At 31.5% G+C, this 20,238-nt stretch overlaps 2 protein-coding genes across 4 annotated transcripts in view; one reads left to right on the top strand and one right to left on the bottom strand.

Annotated features, from left to right (window-relative positions):
* Window positions 1-6,720, top strand: part of LOC133196353 (endonuclease V-like) — a 10,972-nt gene extending 4,252 nt beyond the window's left edge. For both annotated transcript variants that reach the window (XM_061332263.1, XM_061332261.1), the window contains exons 3-9: window positions 880-1,057; window positions 1,411-1,545; window positions 2,369-2,408; window positions 3,442-3,554; window positions 4,161-4,229; window positions 4,856-4,984; window positions 5,119-6,720. In XM_061332263.1, coding sequence (XP_061188247.1) covers window positions 880-1,057; window positions 1,411-1,545; window positions 2,369-2,408; window positions 3,442-3,554; window positions 4,161-4,229; window positions 4,856-4,984; window positions 5,119-5,160 — 706 coding nt within the window. In that variant the 3' untranslated portion in view covers window positions 5,161-6,720. The remainder of the gene's footprint in view (window positions 1-879; window positions 1,058-1,410; window positions 1,546-2,368; window positions 2,409-3,441; window positions 3,555-4,160; window positions 4,230-4,855; window positions 4,985-5,118) is intronic.
* A 1,117-nt stretch (window positions 6,721-7,837) lies between these two features.
* On the bottom strand, window positions 7,838-20,053 carry LOC133197316 (palmitoyltransferase ZDHHC15B-like). Of its 2 annotated transcripts, XM_061333284.1 has the most exons (13): window positions 19,894-20,051; window positions 17,562-17,588; window positions 16,956-17,050; window positions 16,476-16,593; window positions 16,268-16,337; window positions 15,841-15,873; window positions 15,478-15,598; window positions 15,214-15,346; window positions 14,893-15,019; window positions 14,360-14,452; window positions 13,206-13,312; window positions 12,576-12,643; window positions 7,838-9,232 (listed from the first exon to the last, which is right to left on the bottom strand). In XM_061333284.1, exons 1-12 carry the CDS (start codon window positions 20,006-20,008, stop codon window positions 12,591-12,593), a joined length of 1,092 nt encoding a protein of 363 aa, XP_061189268.1. In that variant the 5' UTR covers window positions 20,009-20,051; the 3' UTR covers window positions 7,838-9,232; window positions 12,576-12,590. The 2 variants fall into 2 exon arrangements, with proteins under 2 accessions (XP_061189268.1, XP_061189269.1); XM_061333285.1 differs by lacking the exon at window positions 14,360-14,452 and having other exon boundaries at window positions 19,894-20,053.
* Window positions 20,054-20,238: the final 185 nt, after the last annotated feature.

Genomic DNA, 20,238 nt, shown 5'->3' with positions numbered 1-20,238 from the left:
TATTGTTTGGTAGTGTCCGATAGTCAGGCCTATTTTATTGTAATGCAATATTGAAATTACATCATATTTGTTATTAAAAGAATGGAAACTTATATTACATATTTTCTGAAAAATATGAACTGAGGTTTAAACTTTTAATCTACTTGTCATGTTTTCATTGAGAATAAAAACTTGTGAAGTCAAAGTTGATGAACTTGCACATTGTTTGTTTACCATCCATTCAGGTATTTGGTCATGTGACAATAAGTGGGAATTCCCCGTTCTTTATAAAAAAAAAATCCAAGTTACTGTTACTCAGCAACACAGCTTGCAGTGCTTACATAGATGCAATATTTTTGACTGTGAAATTTATATGCACTTAAAGCCACAATAAATTCCCATAGATTTCTGACTTTCTTCTCAAAAGATCTGGGTTTGTCACCCCCTCCTCCCACCAAAATTGCTTCCTATGGGCCTGGTTATTGTTGATACACATGTATATGTCCCATAATGCTGATATTGAACACACAGACAAAAAGCATACCCCCTCTTCCCCTTTTCCTTCAAGGAATCTGGATCATGAAAATAAACTTTTAAATTGCAATTGCTACATTAAATGGTACACTAACTAGTAAGTATCTAGCAATTCATTTTTTATCATGAATGTGCATTGTAAACAAAGTTTAAAATCACTAGATTATTCATTGTTGAAATGGAAAAAAATCTCTCATGGATTGGTTAAATAATATCTTCTCTGGTATATGTCAATCAACATTCAACAATTTCTTGATTCTAAAAATAATCTATACTTTAATTCATGCAGTAGATATTTTAAGTCTTTCTTAAATTCAAAATTCAATATTTTTTTAAAAATTACATGTAGATTTTTATTTAATTTAGGGAGCAGCTGGAGATAAAGAAACAAATAAGCTTAGATGATGACAAAATAGTTAAAAAGATGCTGTCCAAATCATTCAAAGAGACATTTTACATTGGAGGCATGGACATTTCCTTTATTAAGGGAGACGATATCAATGCCTGTGCTGCTTTGGTTGTCTGCTCTTTTCCTGACTTAGAGGTATGGATCATAAGTAAATGTACAGATGTAGTACAAAATAAGAGCTTCACAGATTTGAAGCATGTTGACATTTGTATGTTATAATGTACTTTTGTGGGCTTAATGATTCAGATTTATTGGGTATAAATTTGAGAATATTACAGTACCTAACAATGCTGAAAATTTATTAAAATCATACTGAAATTGAATGAGTGGTTAGTTTTGTAGACAGTAACTACTGAGTTCTTTGATTTACTTCATTGCACATGCACCTAATGCAGCCATAATATTATGTACAACCTATGTGTTTGAAAAGAGAAAAAAGAAACCTGATGAAAAGAAAATAAATAATATTTTTGTTTGAATGTCAATAGGTTGTGTATGAAGATTATCAGATGGTGAAACTTACACAACCATATATTGCGGGGTTCCTGGCCTTTAGAGAAGTGGAATTCATGGTTCAGTTATATGAGAATGTGAAGGAAAACGAACCTCAGTACACACCACAGGTAAAAAAAATAACAACCAAACCAGCATTTTCAAATGTATGTCATTGAGCTTCAGTATCTGTATCATATTCTTACTGATATGTTGGTAGAGTAGTGTCACAGGGTTATCGTTAAAGAAGATAATGCTGGATTCAGTTCAAGTTTTATGAAGTTTTAATGAGGATAACAAAAGAAACCTAGAAAACATATAAAACACACTCACAACACACACATTAACAAGAGACAAATATGGCACATAAAACAAAGTTACAAATTATACAACATGAAAAATTCACGTCGCTGCCAATCAAGATAATTAATTTATGGATTATCGAAATTGGTTTAATAAGTATTTGCATCATTAGAAATAAATCTTACCAGGTATCCAGTATTATAAAATATCATAGATAATTATCAAAGCATCATGAAACTCAATGACTTCAAAAGTTACATGACGAGTTGGACCTCTTTACACCATAAAGGTAGAATCTAATAGTTATTTTATTTGGCGGGATAAGCGCTTATGTCGTACACGAAGTTAGTATACATGCATATTAATTATCAAGTAGTACGTAGTCTGTCATTGGTCCACTGGTCCTACTTGTATATGTATCTGGTCAGTTAGTAAGCTAAAAATAGAAACATCACTCGACAAAACAAAACATGCACACAGGGCACTCATTTACATAAGCAGCACTTTGTTTAATTAGCAATGTGTGCTAATCAAATATAAATTATTAACAAAATATTTAATTAAATATCAACTGTGACAGTTAGCAATGTAAAATGGTCATTGCTTGTAAGTTATTTACTTTAATTAGATAGTTTGTTTTTTGTTTTGTAGGTGATCATGGTGGATGGAAATGGAATAATGCATCACAGAGGTATTGCCATTATTTCAATGCAACAATGAATCTATAATTACATATTATTACATTGCATTTAAAATTTTGTTGAGATGGTATTTTTGGATTATCATTTTACCCAGGTGCTGGAGCAATTTATATTCTTTAAGTTGGTATTACTTGACTATTATTGTATTCAAGTGTTGGAGAAGCCAGGGAGTTTTTAGTTGGTAATTTGGACTGTTACATTTGTATTAGTTCCCCACTAAACTGGTGGAGAAAATAGGTTACTCTCAATCTGTCTATTTCTCTTTAAAATTCAGTTAGCATGGTCCACTTGATTTTCTGAACTGTTCACCAGAAGCATGAATTAATTCGGCTGATTTTTGGTATAGACTTTAATCTTGATGAGTTACAGATAAAGTTTGTAATTCGATCATCTCTACTATTGTGAGTTTTGACATAATTTGAGCCCATACTCAGTAGAGGACTCTATATTGTTTATGCAAAACTCTTGGAATGCTTGTTAGTCCCCTATCAGTGAAATCAGAGGGCATTCAATGTTTCCTCTCCATCTATTTGTCTCTTTGTTACTGTCCCATTTGGTTTTCTCTGGACTTTTTTTCAATACTTGCAAATATTGAGTTGATTTTTGGCAAGGGAATCCACCTAGAATAGATGAGTTACAGAATAAATTTGCATTTTGTTCTACAATGTGTTTTTGACAGAATTATGGCCTTTAAACTTAGAACCTTAATTTTTAAAGGGGGAACCAGACTACAAATGCCAATAAGGGACAAGTATTGTCTATGTAGTAGTCCCAGAATGCTTATTTTCTTTATGAAGCAGTCTGTAGGATGTTTTATAGTTGCTATTTTTGGACTGTTATTTTATCAATCTTTTGGAGCAGACTGTAGGATATTTAGTTGCTATTTTTGGACCGTTATATTATCAAGCTTTGGGAGTAGCCATTGTTTAGTTGCTATCATTGTCTCTGTTATTTTGTCTTGATCATGTAGGAGAAACCAGTAGGTTGTTTAGTTGCTATTTTTGGACTGTTATTTTTGTCTAGGTGTGGGAGCAGCCTGTCAGCTTGGAGTCCTATTGGATGTACCTTGTCTAGGAGTGGCCAAGAATCTCCTGCAGGTGGATGGAATTGAGAAAAATGAAGAACATGCTGAATTGGTAAAGTATTCCATTAATTGAAATTCTGTTGGTAAATGTAAAATACTTATTCTTCAGAATCCATACCCTTCAAAGAAAATTTATGATAAAAAGAAATGTGCATTTTTAATCATATCTCAAGAATAATTCATTTTGAATATCTAATAACTATTGTTCAGTATATTATGAATATTCATATTCAAGTAAGATTTGATGTAGTTTTAGAAGAATGCCTATATAGAACACATCATCAGTAATGCACCAAGCTAGGGTCTAAATTACAATATTGTTCATTTGCCCTTAGCCAACAAACCCACAAAAATTAGACCTTCTCATAATATTTTATTCCTCCTTTCATTTCTAATTTTTTGATAATTGATAAATTTTGCATGAAGATGTACATGTACCTGAATTTTAAAATGAAAAAATAAATGATCTCTCCTACCTACATGAGCTTACCCTTTGTTAAAATCCTAGGTCAGAAAAGGGGAAAACAAATATTTTTTTTTTAAATTTTGCCTGGTGTTCTGGAAGAATAAATACAATATGTAAAAGAAAAGTATAAACAGAAATTTGTATGTTTTATTTATAATTTACAACATGCTCTATTTTTACTTTACACCATAGATTGCAAATTTGAAGGAAAGTGGAGACAGTTTTCCTCTGGTCGGGATATCAGGAAAATACTATGGAAAGGTGTTTTTTTTTTAAAGATTTATTTTGTTTACCAGTATTTCCTGTACATTTGTGTGACTAATTCTCAACTTTTATTGATGTACACTGTGGTACACATACCTATGGAATATTATTCTCCTGGGATTTAGTAACTGTATATTACGTTTTAAGTTGTTATTATTTTTAAAGACAAAGAAATGCTTAACATATTTAAACAACTACTACTCTGCACTTGATTTTCTCATTGATTTAAGTAACATTAATAAGAAGCTTTTAACACAAGACACTACATTTAATTAATTATTTTATCATATTTTAGAAAAAAAATTGATATTTTATTTACATGATTATTATCATATGAGATGGATAATTTTGAAAAGTCTTTGGTGTTTTCCCTAAGAACAAGCTACCAGTCAAATTAACCATTTCAATTGATAAAAATGTCCCTTAGAAATAAAATTAAAAAAAAAAAGTGTTGTAATGTCCACAAAAATTTTGACAGATCATATACCTCAACCCCTAACCTGTTACAGTTGATCTCTAACCCTTTACTTTAAAATAAAGGGAAAGCACCGAGTCTTAAGATAGTCAGTTTACCCAAATTCAACAACACAACCTATCCCTTATTACTTTTGTTCTTATTATAGGGACTGAAGAGTTGTGAAGGAGCCACTAAACCTATATATGTGTCACCAGGACACAAAATCAGCATTGATTCTGCTGCATTGCTGGTACACCAGTGCTGTAAATTCAGGGTTCCAGAGCCAATTAGAAAGGTAGGAAACCTACAACTGTTGATTTTGGCTAGAAGCAAAGTTGTTTTGTTTAATTAAAGATGTTGAATGCTGAGCTGAGCCAAGGCCTTTGCAGCCATTGATTTGTAATGTTGTGCTCTTTTCTGTCATTGCAGGCTGACCTAAATTCTAGAGAGTATCTACGAATCAATTTTTAAGATGATTCATAATTCCATAACAATTAAAAGTATACAGTATTGGTACCTAGTAGAGTGTATGTTTTTAAGTTTACAATCTATTTAAAATTTCTTTAAAATGTTACCGGATTATGTCTGTTGAGGAGATTGACTCAGATTTGGAATACATGTACAATATTATGTTTATTGTGTTGAATATTTTTAAGCTCACCTGAGCCGAAGGCTCAAGTGAGCTTTTCTGATCAAAATTTGTGTGTTGTCTGTCTGTTGTTACAATTTCATCTTCTTCTCCAGAACCACTGGGCCAATTTCAACCAAACTTGGCACAGAGTATTCTTGGGTGAACGGGATGTAAATTTTTTGGAATGAAGGGCCACACCCTCTTCCAATAGGAGGTGCCGGTAATTAAGAAATAGTGAATATTGGGTTTAGTCATTTAAAAATCTTCTTCTCAAGAACCACTGGGTCAGAAAAGACGAAACTTATGTGAAAGCTTCCAGACATAGTATAGATTCAAGTTTGTTAAAATCATGACCACCTGGAGTTAGGGTGGGGCAACTATGGGCGATCACAGTTTTGCATGGGAATATTTAGGAAAAATATTTTAAAAATTTTCTGCTCAAGAACAGCACAGCCATGATTAGTCATATTGATATGGAAGCATCCTCAGGAGTGTGCATCCATGTTTGTGGAGTTAGAGAAGGGCCACAATAGGCAATCAAAGTTTTACATAGGAGAAATCTTGAAAAATCTTTTTCCCAGGAACAGCAAAGCCATGATTAATCATATTGATCTGGAAGCATCCTAGGGTAGTGTAGATTCAAATTTGTTCAACTCATGAACCCCAGGGGTAGGGTGAGGCCACAATGGGCAAAATTTTACATAGGCGTATGTAGGAAAAATCCTAAAAAATCTTCTCAAGAACAACAAACTGGTGATTAGTCATATTTTTATGGAAGCATCCTCATGTAGTGTAGATTTGAGTTCAAATCATGTCCCCTAAGGTATATAAGAATATTTAGGGAAAAGAATATTCTGATGAAGAACAGAAGGCCATAGTTACTCAGGTGAGCATTATGGCCCATGGGTCTCATTATTCAGTTCACTAAAGTTGCATGTATAATGTGTAACATGTTGCTCAATGGTTTAATTATAATAAGCCAGTTTATGTCATTTTTGTGTACCATTTGTCTCTTATTGTTATGTCTTTTGACAAGGAATTTTATTATCCTTCCATCCATCTGCTTTGATTTTACTAAATGGGGCTGAGTGTTGCATTTAATCAGCCTTGGAATATGTGCCATATCAATAAAAAGCTAAGTAATGCACAAGATCCATAGCATTCAGGCACAATTGACATTAATTAAATATGTGCAGTTTAAATGTCTGAATGAGATTTTACACTCATTGACTTTAATGTTTGAGATGTTATATACATGTATTTTAGTATTTTGTATTTATGTACATGCAATTTATTTGTTTGTTTGTTTGTTTTTTTTACCATTAGGAGACTTACAATTCTGTGATACATAACATCCAGCAAGTCTACATACATATCAAATAAAGAAAAGAGAATTTGTAGTTGTTGTTGTTCCTGCTTTGATCAGGGTCCTACTGTTTGTCTACCATAGATAATACACAGTCACTGTTTATTGTAAGACTGGTTTGTTCAACAAAATTATGCATTTCGTGAAAATGTGTTTCAAAGTATGTTGTGGGGTATTTGGAATTCTATTAACAGATTTAAGAACAATATACATTTTTATGCAGAAGGAAAATAATTGAAATCTGTAAGCACCTTTACTAATGCATATGGTAATCTTACATGTATTTTCCTGCATAAAAAAGTCTTAAAATAATGTTTTGCCTTTTGTCTGACAACAATAATGGTTGAAGTTTTCAAGAAAATACTACATTTTGTGAAGAAAATTATTGATATTTTTAGGACTCTCTTAGAAGTGAGACATAAAGATTTGGACCAAAATTGAACTCTCCAAATTCTTGCATATAAGCAGACCTGTATATATGGTATGTGTTACATTAAATGTGAAGTGGTTCAGTTTAGGTGACATATACCAAAGATCAGTGGACCTTTTCCCCAAAAAATCTTTAGACAACAAAAATTTTCCTTTTCTCCAAAAAGTACCTAAGCTGTAGTAGGTCAAAAAATCTTGTATTAAATTTTCTATTCACAGGCACTTGTTTCATATATGGGGTCACCCCCTTCTTTTTCTTTCGGTTTCCACACAGGTGCTTGTTTCGTATATGGGGTTGCCCCCTTTTTTTCTCAGAAGTGGGTGACCCCATATACAAAACAAGGGTAATAATATCTTTAATAAACAAAGAAATAACAAAGTTGTTAACTTTAATCTTAGTTGTATGATTTTTTTTGAAAGGGACTAAAGCTCAATATCTGCAAGCTCTGAAAGAAAATTCCAGAAAACTTAATATGTTGGAATGGCCAAAAAATAGGGGTTACATAATATGACCTGGCTATTTTTGGGGGGTCAGTATAAAAATAGCCCAATTGATAGGAAATATCCCTGACCTGTATAATAAAGTCATCTTTATCATGATACATAAATTATGCATATGTATGTATGAAGAATGGTACATGTATAAATGTAGGGGAGTACTTTTGTTGCTAAACCTTTCCAATGATACTTGCATGGCATGTATCTATGCAAAATAAGCAAAAGAGATTTTTAACATTTATTGTTATAACAAATACATTGTATTCTCAATTTAACATTCTATCAGAAAATGTCATTAAAGCATCAATTTTAGTGCTGTAAACCCTGTTTCATTAAAAGGGACAGTTCATGTCGTGAAATATTGTGAATAACTATATCTACATGTAACACATTTAAAAGCTGTTTCTTCTACAGGAAACACAATCATGTAAATGCTTATTGTTGTGAACTGAATTAAAAGCATTTTGAATACATTTTAAAGAAAAAAAGTCGCAGGTTTTATTAATTCATTCTCATTAGCACTACATGTATTTTGAAAATTTAAGTGACATTATTTTACAAATTGTCAACAATCTAGAAAACGTAAAAAAAGTTAAATTTATTTCATATTTCCATAATTACAGTACTGAAATGAAAAAAAAATTGGGGATACCAACATTAAAGTGATCTTACACAGAGAAAATGTGGAGAAATAATATACTGAACAACAGGTCTTTGTGAATCTAACTTCAAGAAAAATTTCATTACAAAAATTAAGACATTTAAAATTCTAATTTAACCACAGCAGTTCATCAAGGAAATCTACACATCAATACAATGTAAACACACAGAATAACAAAAACCTGAGTACAAATGTACACATAGTATGTATATGTATGTGTATGAGTCATTCTTCACACACATATATTCATACACAAAGACATTTATTCTTTGATGACAGTGTCTTGTAAAAAAGATTTTAACTCAATCTGAATTATCTTTAAGTTCATCAATATTCAGGACAACTTATTGTTGATAATTTTTCAAAGATATAAATATACATGTAAGGTATAGAAATACATAAGAGACTGTGTGTCAGTATAAAATTTCTTATTAAAGAAAATTTATTGATAAAACACAATGTTTAATTCAACCATAGATAACGTCAATAAGTAAATTCCTCATTTACTGTATAACTATTGTCTCTTCTAAAAGCAAAAAAAAAAATCTTAGAAATTTCTTTTCATCTTGGAAAAAAAAATTCTGAGAAACTTCTCATTTGGTACTAATGTAAGTAGACAGCGGCAGTTATGAAATCTTTTAAGTGATTGTAACAGATAACATACAGTAAGGTCTTAATTGTTATTTTTACACATTATGAAGGGTGGGGAAATTAATTTTCCCCCAAATGAGTGAAAATGTATAGTTTCTGGAATTTTGTATCAAATGATACAAAATGCTTATTGCAGCAGACAGCTAGATAATAAAAGTGATTATCCTCTTTCTTATAAGAGACATATAGGAATGGTCCATCAAACCCTCTCTAGTGATGGTAGAGAGTTATTGATTATGCTTGTTCATATATGGCTCTGGTTAAGCCATGTTATATCCACCATTTTCATGTGAACCATATGTTCTCCCTACAAAATGGAAAAAAAAACCCATACTGGTAACTATAACAAGAGGCCCAGGGGCCACATCGCTCACCTGAGCACTATGGCTAGGAAAATGCAGAAATCAGTTCAGTCTTGAAAGGTTGAAAAGTTTAAATAAAAAAGTGGTTCGGGGGGGGGGGGGGGGGTGTCATGAATTGAACAAATTTGAATCTACATTATCTGAGGATGCTTCCATTTTAATATGACCAATCATGGCTTTGCTGTTCTTGAGTAGAAGATTTTTAAAGATTTAACCTATGTATTCCTATGTAAAACTTTGATCGCCCATTGTGGCCCCATCCGACCCCCGGGGGTCATGATTTGAACAAACTTGAATCTACACTATCTGAGGATGCTACCATATAAATATGACCAATCATGGGTTTGCTGTTCTTGAGAAGAAGATTTTTAAAGATTATTCCTATATATTCCTATGTAAAACTTTGATCGCCCATTGTGGCCCCACCCGACCCCCGGGGTTCATGATTTGAACAAACTTGAATCTACACTACCTGAGGATGCTTCCACATAAGTTTCATATTTTCAAGCACAGTGGTTCTTCAGAAGAAGATTTTTTAATGATGCCATTAATTTTTCACAAATTCTTAATTATCTCCCCTTGGAAGAAGGCGTGGCCCTTCATTTGAACAAACTTGAATCCCCTTTACCCAAGGATACTTTGTGGCAAGTTTGGTTGAAATTGGCCCAGTGGTTCTTGAGAAGAAGATGAAAATGTGAAAAGTTTACAACAACAACGACTACAACGACGACAGACAACGGACAAATTTTGATCAGAAAAGCTCACTTGAGCCTTTGGCTCAGGTGAGCTAAAAAACAAAACAAAACAAAATGTCCTTCACTTTCGAGAAAAAATTCTCATATTTCCTTTTTTTTTGAAAGTCAATTCATTTCAAAATAAGTTCTGTAAAACAACAATCTACAAATATCTCCAAATGATCCTGATGCATGTACTCTCATAAAATAATATTTTAAACATGTATGAGTAATAGTCGAGAATGACTACTATGCTTTATCAACAAGAATGAACTTTATGAACAGACAGGCAAATGCACACTGTGGGAAAGAAGAAGCAGTATAAAAGGGGCTGCAAGATTTTTATTGTGTTTATGATTTCATACAGCAGTTTTGTTTTGTTTGCCCTTATACATGTATGATTCTTGATTCACTTCCGCCAAAGGCTCAAGTGAGCTTTCCTGACCAAAGGGTGTCCAGCATCCTTCTCTCAACATCTGTAAACTTTTCACATTTTCAGTGTCTGCTCCAGAACCACAGGGCCAATTATAAACAAACTTGCTACAAAGTATCCTTGAGTGGAGGATTCAAGTTTCTTCAGATGAAGGATGCAACCATCATCAAGTATTGCAGATTCAATTTTGTTCAAATCATGGACACTGGGGAAGGGTGTGGCCAAATTAGGGAATCAAAGTTTTATATGGGATTAGATAGAAAAAAATATTTTAAAAATTTTAAGATCAGCAGGGTGATGGTTGCTTTTATCAATATGCAAGCATCCTTAAGTAAAACAGATTCAGATTTTTCAAAATCTTTTTTCGAAGAACATGTGAGTAAAGGTTACTCAGGTGAGCATTGTGGCCCATGGGGCTCTTGTCTTCAGTTCTGAAGAAAATCATTAAAATCTTCAACTAAATTGCAAGAAATTCCACTTATACAGTGCTATATAATCAAATACTTTCCTTTTCAAATAGAACAAGAGGCCCAGGAACCACAATGCTCACCTGCATAACTGGCCCTTCTGTTCTTCATCAGCAGATTCTTTTTCCTACATATTCTTCTGTAAAACTTTGATTACTTTTTAAGGTCCCATCCTACCCCCAGGGGATCATGATTTGAACAAACTTCAATCTTTACTACCTGAGGATGATTCCATGTAAATATGAATGATCATGACTTTGCTGTTCTTGAGAAGATTTTTAAAGATATTTCCTTTATATTCCTATGTAACAGTGATAGGGTCAAATACATAGGAAAGTAATTAAATTACAATTACTTGCCCAAAAACATAGAATGTAAATCTTTTAATCCCCTGTTTTGGTCCCACCCCACCTCCAAGGGTCATGATTTGAACAATCTTGAATCTACATTTCCTGAGGATACTTTTGTAATTATATGACTAATCATGGCTTTGCTGTTCTTGAAGAGAATTTTTATAAAAATATTTTTCCTAAATATTCCTATGTAAAACTTTTATCCCCTGTTGTGGCCCTGTCACACCCTGGGGAGCCAAACTTTAAAAAAAAATTGAATTGAAACTACCTGAGGATGCTTCTGTTTCAATATGACTAAAAATGGCTAAGCTGTGCTTAGAATAATTTTTAAAGATTTTTCCTATACGTTTCTATGTAAAACTTCGATTCCCTGTTGTGTTTCTGCCCTACCCCTAGGGGTCATGATTTGAACAAATTTGAATCTTAACTTTCTGGGGATGCTTCTATATTGATATATAGGAAATATACATGTACATGTACTCCTATGTAAAACTTTAACCCCCTCTTTTGGCCCTGTCCTACATCAGGGGTCATGATGTGAACAAATCTGAATCTACAGTATGTAATAAAGTTCTCACATAAGTTTTATCTTTCTGGCCCAGTAATTCTTGGGAAGACAGTTTTCAAAAGATGCCACCAAATTTTCATGAATTCTTAATCATCTTCCCTTGTAAGAGGGTGTTGCCCTTCATTTGAACAAACTTGAATCCCCTTCATCCAAGGATACTCTGTGCCAAGTTTGGTTAAAATTGGCCTCAGTGGTTCTAGAGAAGAAGAAGAAATTGTAAAAAGTTTACGACGCCAACAACGATAGACAATGGACAAATTTTGATTTGAAATGCTCACTTGAGCCTTCGGCTCAGGTGAGCTAAAAAAGAAGACATTCATGACTTGAAATTAATTTCCATTGTTACAAAATATATATTTGGATACAGGGATCAAGAGAAAGTGCCACAAAAGACATGCCTGAAGAATTCTTAATCTGATGTGAGTATTACAAAAGTTATATAACATTTTTAGTAATGTGAGTGAGGGCACAGAATATAAAATAAATATCAGTTGTCTGGATATAGAGTTCATTCATCTGATACATAAAGAGGACATAAAATTCACATCATTGAACTCTACTTTTTAAATACATGCACTATGCAATAGAAGATCATGCAGATACAATGTATATTTAAAAGAAAAAAAATCAAGATGATAATAGCACATGTATCTCCATCCACTCTCTAAAATGATTAAAACAAGCATAATTAAGGGACTATTGCATGCAATATTTAGCATAAAAAAGCACCTACAGTCCATGTTTATGGTCATTCCTGAACATTGATCAAATGTTGCTGACTTGACCCAGAAAACATAGTACCTAAAACCAAAATGAACTCATCCAGTAACCACAGCTTTCAAAAGTGACCACTTACTCTGATTTTTTTGTTTTACAAGTATTTCACTACAAAAATTGTAGGAAAATAAGATTTTATTGAATTAAAAAAAAAAGTTGCAGGTAACCAATTGTATGATAAAACTGCTAAAATTTCTGTTTTTATAGTTTTCAGGTAATATACTGTGATTATTTACATTTTAATATGGATCCATTTAACATTCATGAAAGGGACCCACTTAGCCCCTAAATTTTAAACTTAGCTGCAACCCTGCATAGGTTATCAACCAATCTAATACATATACTAATATTATTTAGAGTTAATTTAGAGATTGACCTACATATGTAACATACCCATACCCAATACAAACTTAGTCTTATATTTACCTTCGACATGTTCAAAGGTTTTAAATATAAAATACTTTGTTTTCCAAATCCTAAAAAAAATTAGGGGGTAGGTGGGTCAGTCATTTTGTTAATAAAAATTTCTCAGTTATTTTTATGGTGTGCACTGCAAACACGAGAATCTAAATTTCAGGTCATTTACCTCCCCCATCTGATTCCCCCTCCTCCATCCACCGTTGTCGGTCTGCCAGAAGACCATCAGAGTCTAGATCTATTGTACGAGTAGGATATGACACACCATCACCAGCACTGTAAATACAGACCAAAAATATGGTGAATGTCAGACAATGTTATTCTAGGGGCATGCTTCACATTTTTACAATGACTCATCATTAAAAGTAACTGCAATGTGTTTTAATTTATAATGCAATTCAGGATAAAATTTTTTAAATGATTTCTTTGATTTTAATTGTCTTTATCAATTGATTAAAGTACAGTGTACATGGGTGTCCCTTCCACACCTAAACTTAATTATTATAGCTGTATCACTGAATACTGTATATTTTTTGCAACTTGTGAAAAAATGAGAGGGCTACATAAAAGCTAAATAAGCTTAGTTTATCTCTGATACACACAAGCATACATGTATCATTTGTTTACTAACCCTAAATTTTTACTCATGTAAGAAGCAACATACCAATATCATAGCTGTATATACTGTATGTATACATGTACATTTATAGAATTTGTAATTGGATGCTTTGACACAGAGATACCCTAAAATTCTTTGGAGTTATTTTTTTCTTCTTCTTAATCTAAGGAAGAATGTAAATGACTGCAAAGAAACCAATCATGACAGTATAGCCATCTACTTGTAAAAAAAAAAAATAAATAAAAAAAAAAAGATATAAAAATATAGGTCTCTAATTTATACACATAATATTTTCAGCTAATTTCTCAAATCTATATGTGCATCTAAGAATTCCTTGTTTCATTATTCATTAAGAGGAAATCTACTAAAAGCATACACATCTATTCCGTGCAGCATATGTACAATATAAAAAGATGAAAGCATGCCACCTAGCTACAAAAAAATAGTTAAAACACACAAAAAGAAAAAAAAAGATCACAAAAGAACTAAAGTTGTTACTTGCTGAATTTGGTATTTACTGAATATATATTTTACATAAAAAATGTAAAAAAAAAAAATAAATAAATTTCCACAGCCAAAATATCAATACAATGTAAAACAGAGACAGAGAAGAGAAATTCTGGATGACTGCTGATTATAATATAACTGTTAAATGTTATCATACATTACAATACCCAACACTGTAAGCATGCATGATATCTAACCTGGGCGTGGGTGTTTCCCCCATAGTTTGGTATGAATTGTTACTGTTAGCCTGAAGATTGTTTCGTGTGGGAAAGGACACCCCATCAGAACCACTGAAGTAACAGTATAAACACAGTCAGGTATACAGAGAAAGACAAAAAAAGTACATTAACATTTCATTCTACCAAAGATGACAAACAGTCATATAAAAAAAGAAATATATTGCAGTTCATACATGTATTTTTACCCCATGACAAAAGGCAAAAAACTTTTGAGAAAGAGAAGGGAAATGAAAGAAAAGTGAGCTCCTCTAACTTGCAACTTAGAAAAAAATTGACTCTTCTTTCAAAAAAAAAAAATAAATAAATAAATATATAAAATAAAACTCTGCACCCAGGAAAATTTTACAATTTTTAATAGATTAAATCAAGGACAATTACCCATTTAATTAACTTACTAAATAAAATGACATTTTCAAGGGGAACAACTCTTAGATTCAAAACTACTATACAAATTCAAGCTGTCGCCTAAGTTTAAAAAAATGGACAAATACCTTGTAAATATTGGTAAAAACCATGATTTTTTATCTACACCAAAAATTTCTGTGAAGTTGTTATAATTTCCCAGACTGAATCCATTTTTATCTGGTCCACTCTGAAATATGGGAGCTCTAAAGGATTCTGTAATTAAACATTAGAATGAACAGACTCAATGTCATACTGTCAAAAATATTTGTAAAATTTTAACATTATCTCACAGTTTTCTTCACAGAGTGTATGCAACACAAAGTATGCACAAAAGACTCTAAACTTTGAAACTGATGTCTGTTTACCACTATGTACCGGTATATGGTGTACCAGATTTGATATCTTACCTAGAGTAGATCTATTGCTGGCTGTTAAATAACAGTGGTAGCCAAACAAGGATATGAGACTTATACCAAACATCACAGCCACAAAGAACAAAAATAATATATGGAAATGACCCATTTCTTTGGAAACTCCACTCTGAAATCAACCAAAAAAATTTAGTTTCACTTTAATTACTTTAAGAGTTAAACTCATAATCCCATTTTAACTATAAAATCAGTCAAGATATAGCTGAAATAATATTAATGATTTTTGCAGTATAAACATACCTTCCAGAATAATATGAAATACTGTAAACTAGTTGCAGCAATGTAGAGGCAATACAGTAATCCATATCCCAGAAATAATACAAAATACTTGTAGTTAGAGAAGCCTACACAATTATTGACCCTGTAAAGATTCACACAATATAAATATTTAACAAACATAATACTGATAAAAAAAAATTCTAAAAAAAAACAAGTCCAAATTATAAATGTTATAGTCAGGAAGTCGTCTTATATGTACCAAATAAATCTGACAATAAACGTGAATGAACAACTGTTATTTTCTGTTGATTTCTGCAGGAATTTGTAATTCTCTACATTAATTTTATGTATATACACCTAAAGTCACATATGTAGTGTTCTTACCATGGACAGTGATGGTCCATCTTTAACACACATCTACAAAAAAATCAAAAGTAAACTCAACGACATCAGCATTCAAGTTAAGTATTCCCGCTGTTTTACAACTTCTGGATATATACATATCTGAATCCATGTGGCCATGATTAGAATATTCTTGAATGTTAACTTAATAAGAAACCCTTCTTTATATATTCTTTTTTCATAGCCCTGTAGATTTTTAATAATTATAGTTTCACATTACTTTTACTATTTCTTGTTTCCCCTTAAAAAAGTATGGCTTTTCATTTAATTAAACAAACTTATATTTCCTTCTTATGCCAAGTTGGCACACTCTTACCTAGCAATGAAATCTGACAATGAGGGTGATGTTACTATTATATTTACTACATGATAAGAATGCAATTAGAAATATTGTTGATGTGTCACTTACTGGCCACATACAGAACAGTGATGACACCTGTCTGGCTTTATACAGCGACACTTTTCACAGTACCTTGGACCTGCAAATTAATCAAATGTGTGTACGTCTTCTTCAGAGGCTCAATAGCCCTTTGGCAGTGCAGAGATGTTATTTGTTTTATTTACTGATATACACATATTATCACTGCATTATAAGAACAGCTGCATAATGTACTTACTGCCTGAATGTGTTCTATTCAGGACAGGTAACTCTTTGGCAGCATTAATTAAAATAGCTTTCTGGCCCTCCTCTGACTCCCTGGCCATTCTTTCAGCATCTGATTTAGATAGGTAGAACTGCAAAATACAATTAATCAAAAATTGGGAGAATAAGGCCTTAGTCATTTTCAATATGAAAACAATACTAATGTATATTTGAAATAAAACTCAACCACTTACAAAACTTTAATACAAGTAATTCTGTTTTTTTTTTCAATACAGTTACATGTAATAACTTATGGTACATTTTTTTAACTCTTAATGTAAGTACATGCAGTTCACATTGCCGAAGTAACCCTTTTAATGTATACTTACCAGTTTATGCAAAGCTTCTTTAAGATAAAATACTTGTATCCCATTAAATCATTAAAATGATCTATTTACGAATATACATGTATTTGTAATCTTTAAAGTCTTCTAGACCATGCTTTAATTCTCACCTGGTTAGGAACTGATCCTACTGGAGTAAATATAGTTTTTCCATATGACCACAAAAACAAAACAAGTATAGGGTGGTATATCAACAGATATATAACTGAAAAAGAGAAAATTGCAGATATAAAGACACTAAAAGAATTCAACCCTCAAACAAGTTAAATGTATCAGAACTTTATTAATACCACTTGTTCATCAATTAAATAAATACATCCTTGTGATATCATACAGCATCTGATTAAAAGTTTACATCAATTAATATTTTCCTTATATATAAACATACATGCACCTTAAATTAGCCCAGTAAAGGGATAAATCTAATCATATATATTGCTGATTCAATCAATATCGATTTATATGTTGAGAAATATTTTTAAAAGTTAATTACAAAATTACCATGACCTTAACATTTGAATTGCTATGAATCTAATAGTCATCCATGCTGTCATAAAACACATAAAAAAGACCACAGAAACTTGAATTTCATTAAAAACTTTTCTTTGCTTTTATACATGCATAAGCATGAGTTTCAAAAGAAAAAAAATATCTTGAAGATTGTCTCTATATATACATATCCCTGAAAACGAAATGTTGTATATAAGTAACCTTACCTTTCTCTGCTATATTAGGCACAGTGACTGAAATAAAAATAAAATTGGCTTTAACAAAATCATCTAATAATATAAACTATGAAATATATAGATCTGAAACAAATGTTCGAATATTCATGAATGAATCGTAAAGAGCGAATATTCCAATGGAATTTAGTAGTCGAATATTCTGTCCCATGATTTATTCTACAATGTTTTCTTTGTTGATAAAATCATATTGGTACTTTAATAATTAAAACTTATAGTATTAATAAGGATTTAGAGCTTAACTTTATCCTATCGATGCTCCAAAAACTGTTGATTCCCTCTCGGGATTTTATTACTGTTAGAGAGGACCGAAAATATGATTAGAAATTTAAACAAAGAATGCAAATAATTTTTCTCTGTGTAAATCCCTTTGAATAATACACTGATCAAGATGTTTCATTTTCATATGGAGTCTTATTCACGTCCGCCAATTTCATCACTGATCGTAGGCATTTCTACATGTTCTATGTGTTTTTCTATCATGGGTTTCACTAAATCATGCAAATGTGTTTTCTTTTAAAAAGAAATAATCCTAAAATCTAATTATTGACTTTAATTTTTTTTGAAACACGTTTATTTACAGACTGATCTCTGAAACGAAAATGTCATTATACATTTTTAGTATCATGATCAGTTATGTGTAACCTGAATACTCCAATAACATGGACTTTCGCTTTTCTACAGCATGTGTCATTCTTACTATCAAAATGTGAAGAATTTTCTGTATTTTCCATGCAGAGAATTTTATAAATTGTAGCAAGATAGTTTCCTATATAAGTACAGAAATTCACACATTTTTCTAACACATTTTTGGCAAATTTCCAACAATAAAATAATTAAGGTATATATTTTAAATAAGGCGAGATCCATGCCACCGAAAAAAATATTGTCATACCTTCTGAAAAAGTTTCTTTCAGCTTGTTTCTCAAAAAATTTTACTTACAGAAAGATTTAAATTCGATACAAATTATAGTGTGTAGATTTTTATCTTTAAAATACTTTTGAAAATGATATTGACATGGGTTTTATTTTCTCAAATACGACATTGACAATAATTTCATACATAAAAAGAAGACATTAAAATCTCTTTGTAAATGTTCAGTTTTCCATTTGCTTTGAGAAAAAGCTGCATGCTTACCTTAAACAAGGACAGTTTAACGTCAAGTAATTATATTGATATAAATTAATATTATATACGTATATATACAAAATCAAAGATGGTCTCCAAATGGTTTAGGTATTACCAGGGACCTATATACTAACGGGATAGGCAACTCCTTCAGTGCCATGCTTATTTACCCAAAACGGCACACACAACACTGCAAGTTTTTCAAACTACGTTTTTTCCCAGTAAAAAGCTTGTTTTCTGATTAATGTAATCTGTTCTTTTTGTGTATCAGAATGGATATTTAATAAATTTTAAAGCACATATTATAAAATAAATTAGATATTAAGTAAACAACTACCAAAATCGGCGATTTCGCGGAAATACGGCCAATCAGGGGCACGTACTGATTTTTAAATAAACATAATTACTACTAAGATAAGGAATAAAAACAGTGCTAATAACAAATTTTGAATAATTTTCTGATAGATAAATTAAGATTTTATTCTGAAATATTTGATAGCAAAAGAAATATATTTAATTAAAAGTGACTGACGAAATCCTGCAACTTACGAGCTATTGCGAGACTTGCCTATCCCGTTAGTATATAGGTCCCTGGTATTACGTGTACAATTTTAGAATGATATATTTTAAATATAACATCAACGAATAACATCAAATACAAATAGAATAGTAGTCCCAAATATTCAAATATTGAGTTTTGGTATTCGTTTCAGCTCTAGAAATACACAGATAGTACAGTAATCAGAAATGTTATAACATGCTTTCAATGTTGCTGGAAATAGCAGGCATGCCCATCTATTAAATATTTACATTATTATGTTCTATATACTATCACTTTCCTTGAGCATACTTTTATGTCAAAAATTAGTTTACAAGGAATGTATCACATTGTCATTTGAACATTAATTATCACAGAGAGTATAGATTTATAACTGTAGTAAGAGAATAATGTTTGGACTTAAATCTTGTCTTTGATATCATTAATTTTGTTTCCTTTGTCTAGGAAATACATAAAATATTGAAAAAAATAACTCCTGACGTTAGGTGTTTAACAAAACTTTTTAAACTTGTAAGTCTCCATGAAAATCAATAATTTTGTCACAAATCATCTGTGTGTCGTTAACTGACTGCTGCTTGATATATAAACCACTGGTGAAATTTACAGTATATACTTACAAATACACATTTGGACAACATATGCGTAGTAAGACCAAGCTATTATGGCTGAAATAAAAACAACAGGAAACCATCTTACAATATCACAACAAACTGTCAGTGCTCTTGGTGCCATTTTTACATAAATAATCTTCCGGACATGAATGTGTTGTACGTCATCAGAACATGTGTTAATTAAAAAATGTGCTATTTCACGAATATTAATCGACACCGTGTATCCAGTTCCGTATAAAATGGTATATTATGTGATTCGTTTATCAATAAAATAAAGATAAATATATATAAAAATGATTAAAAAAAAAATTCGGAATATCTCAAGATTGTACCTAGCCCTCTGATATTCTG

This window comes from Saccostrea echinata, unplaced genomic scaffold (assembly GCF_033153115.1).
Source record: "Saccostrea echinata isolate AGI-Se365-2 ecotype Australia unplaced genomic scaffold, CSIRO_AGI_Sech_v1 ptg000030l, whole genome shotgun sequence".
Classification (NCBI taxonomy): Eukaryota; Metazoa; Mollusca; class Bivalvia; order Ostreida; family Ostreidae; genus Saccostrea; species Saccostrea echinata.
Note: the sequence above shows the minus strand (reverse complement) of the source record. Positions and strands in the feature narration are given on the sequence as shown.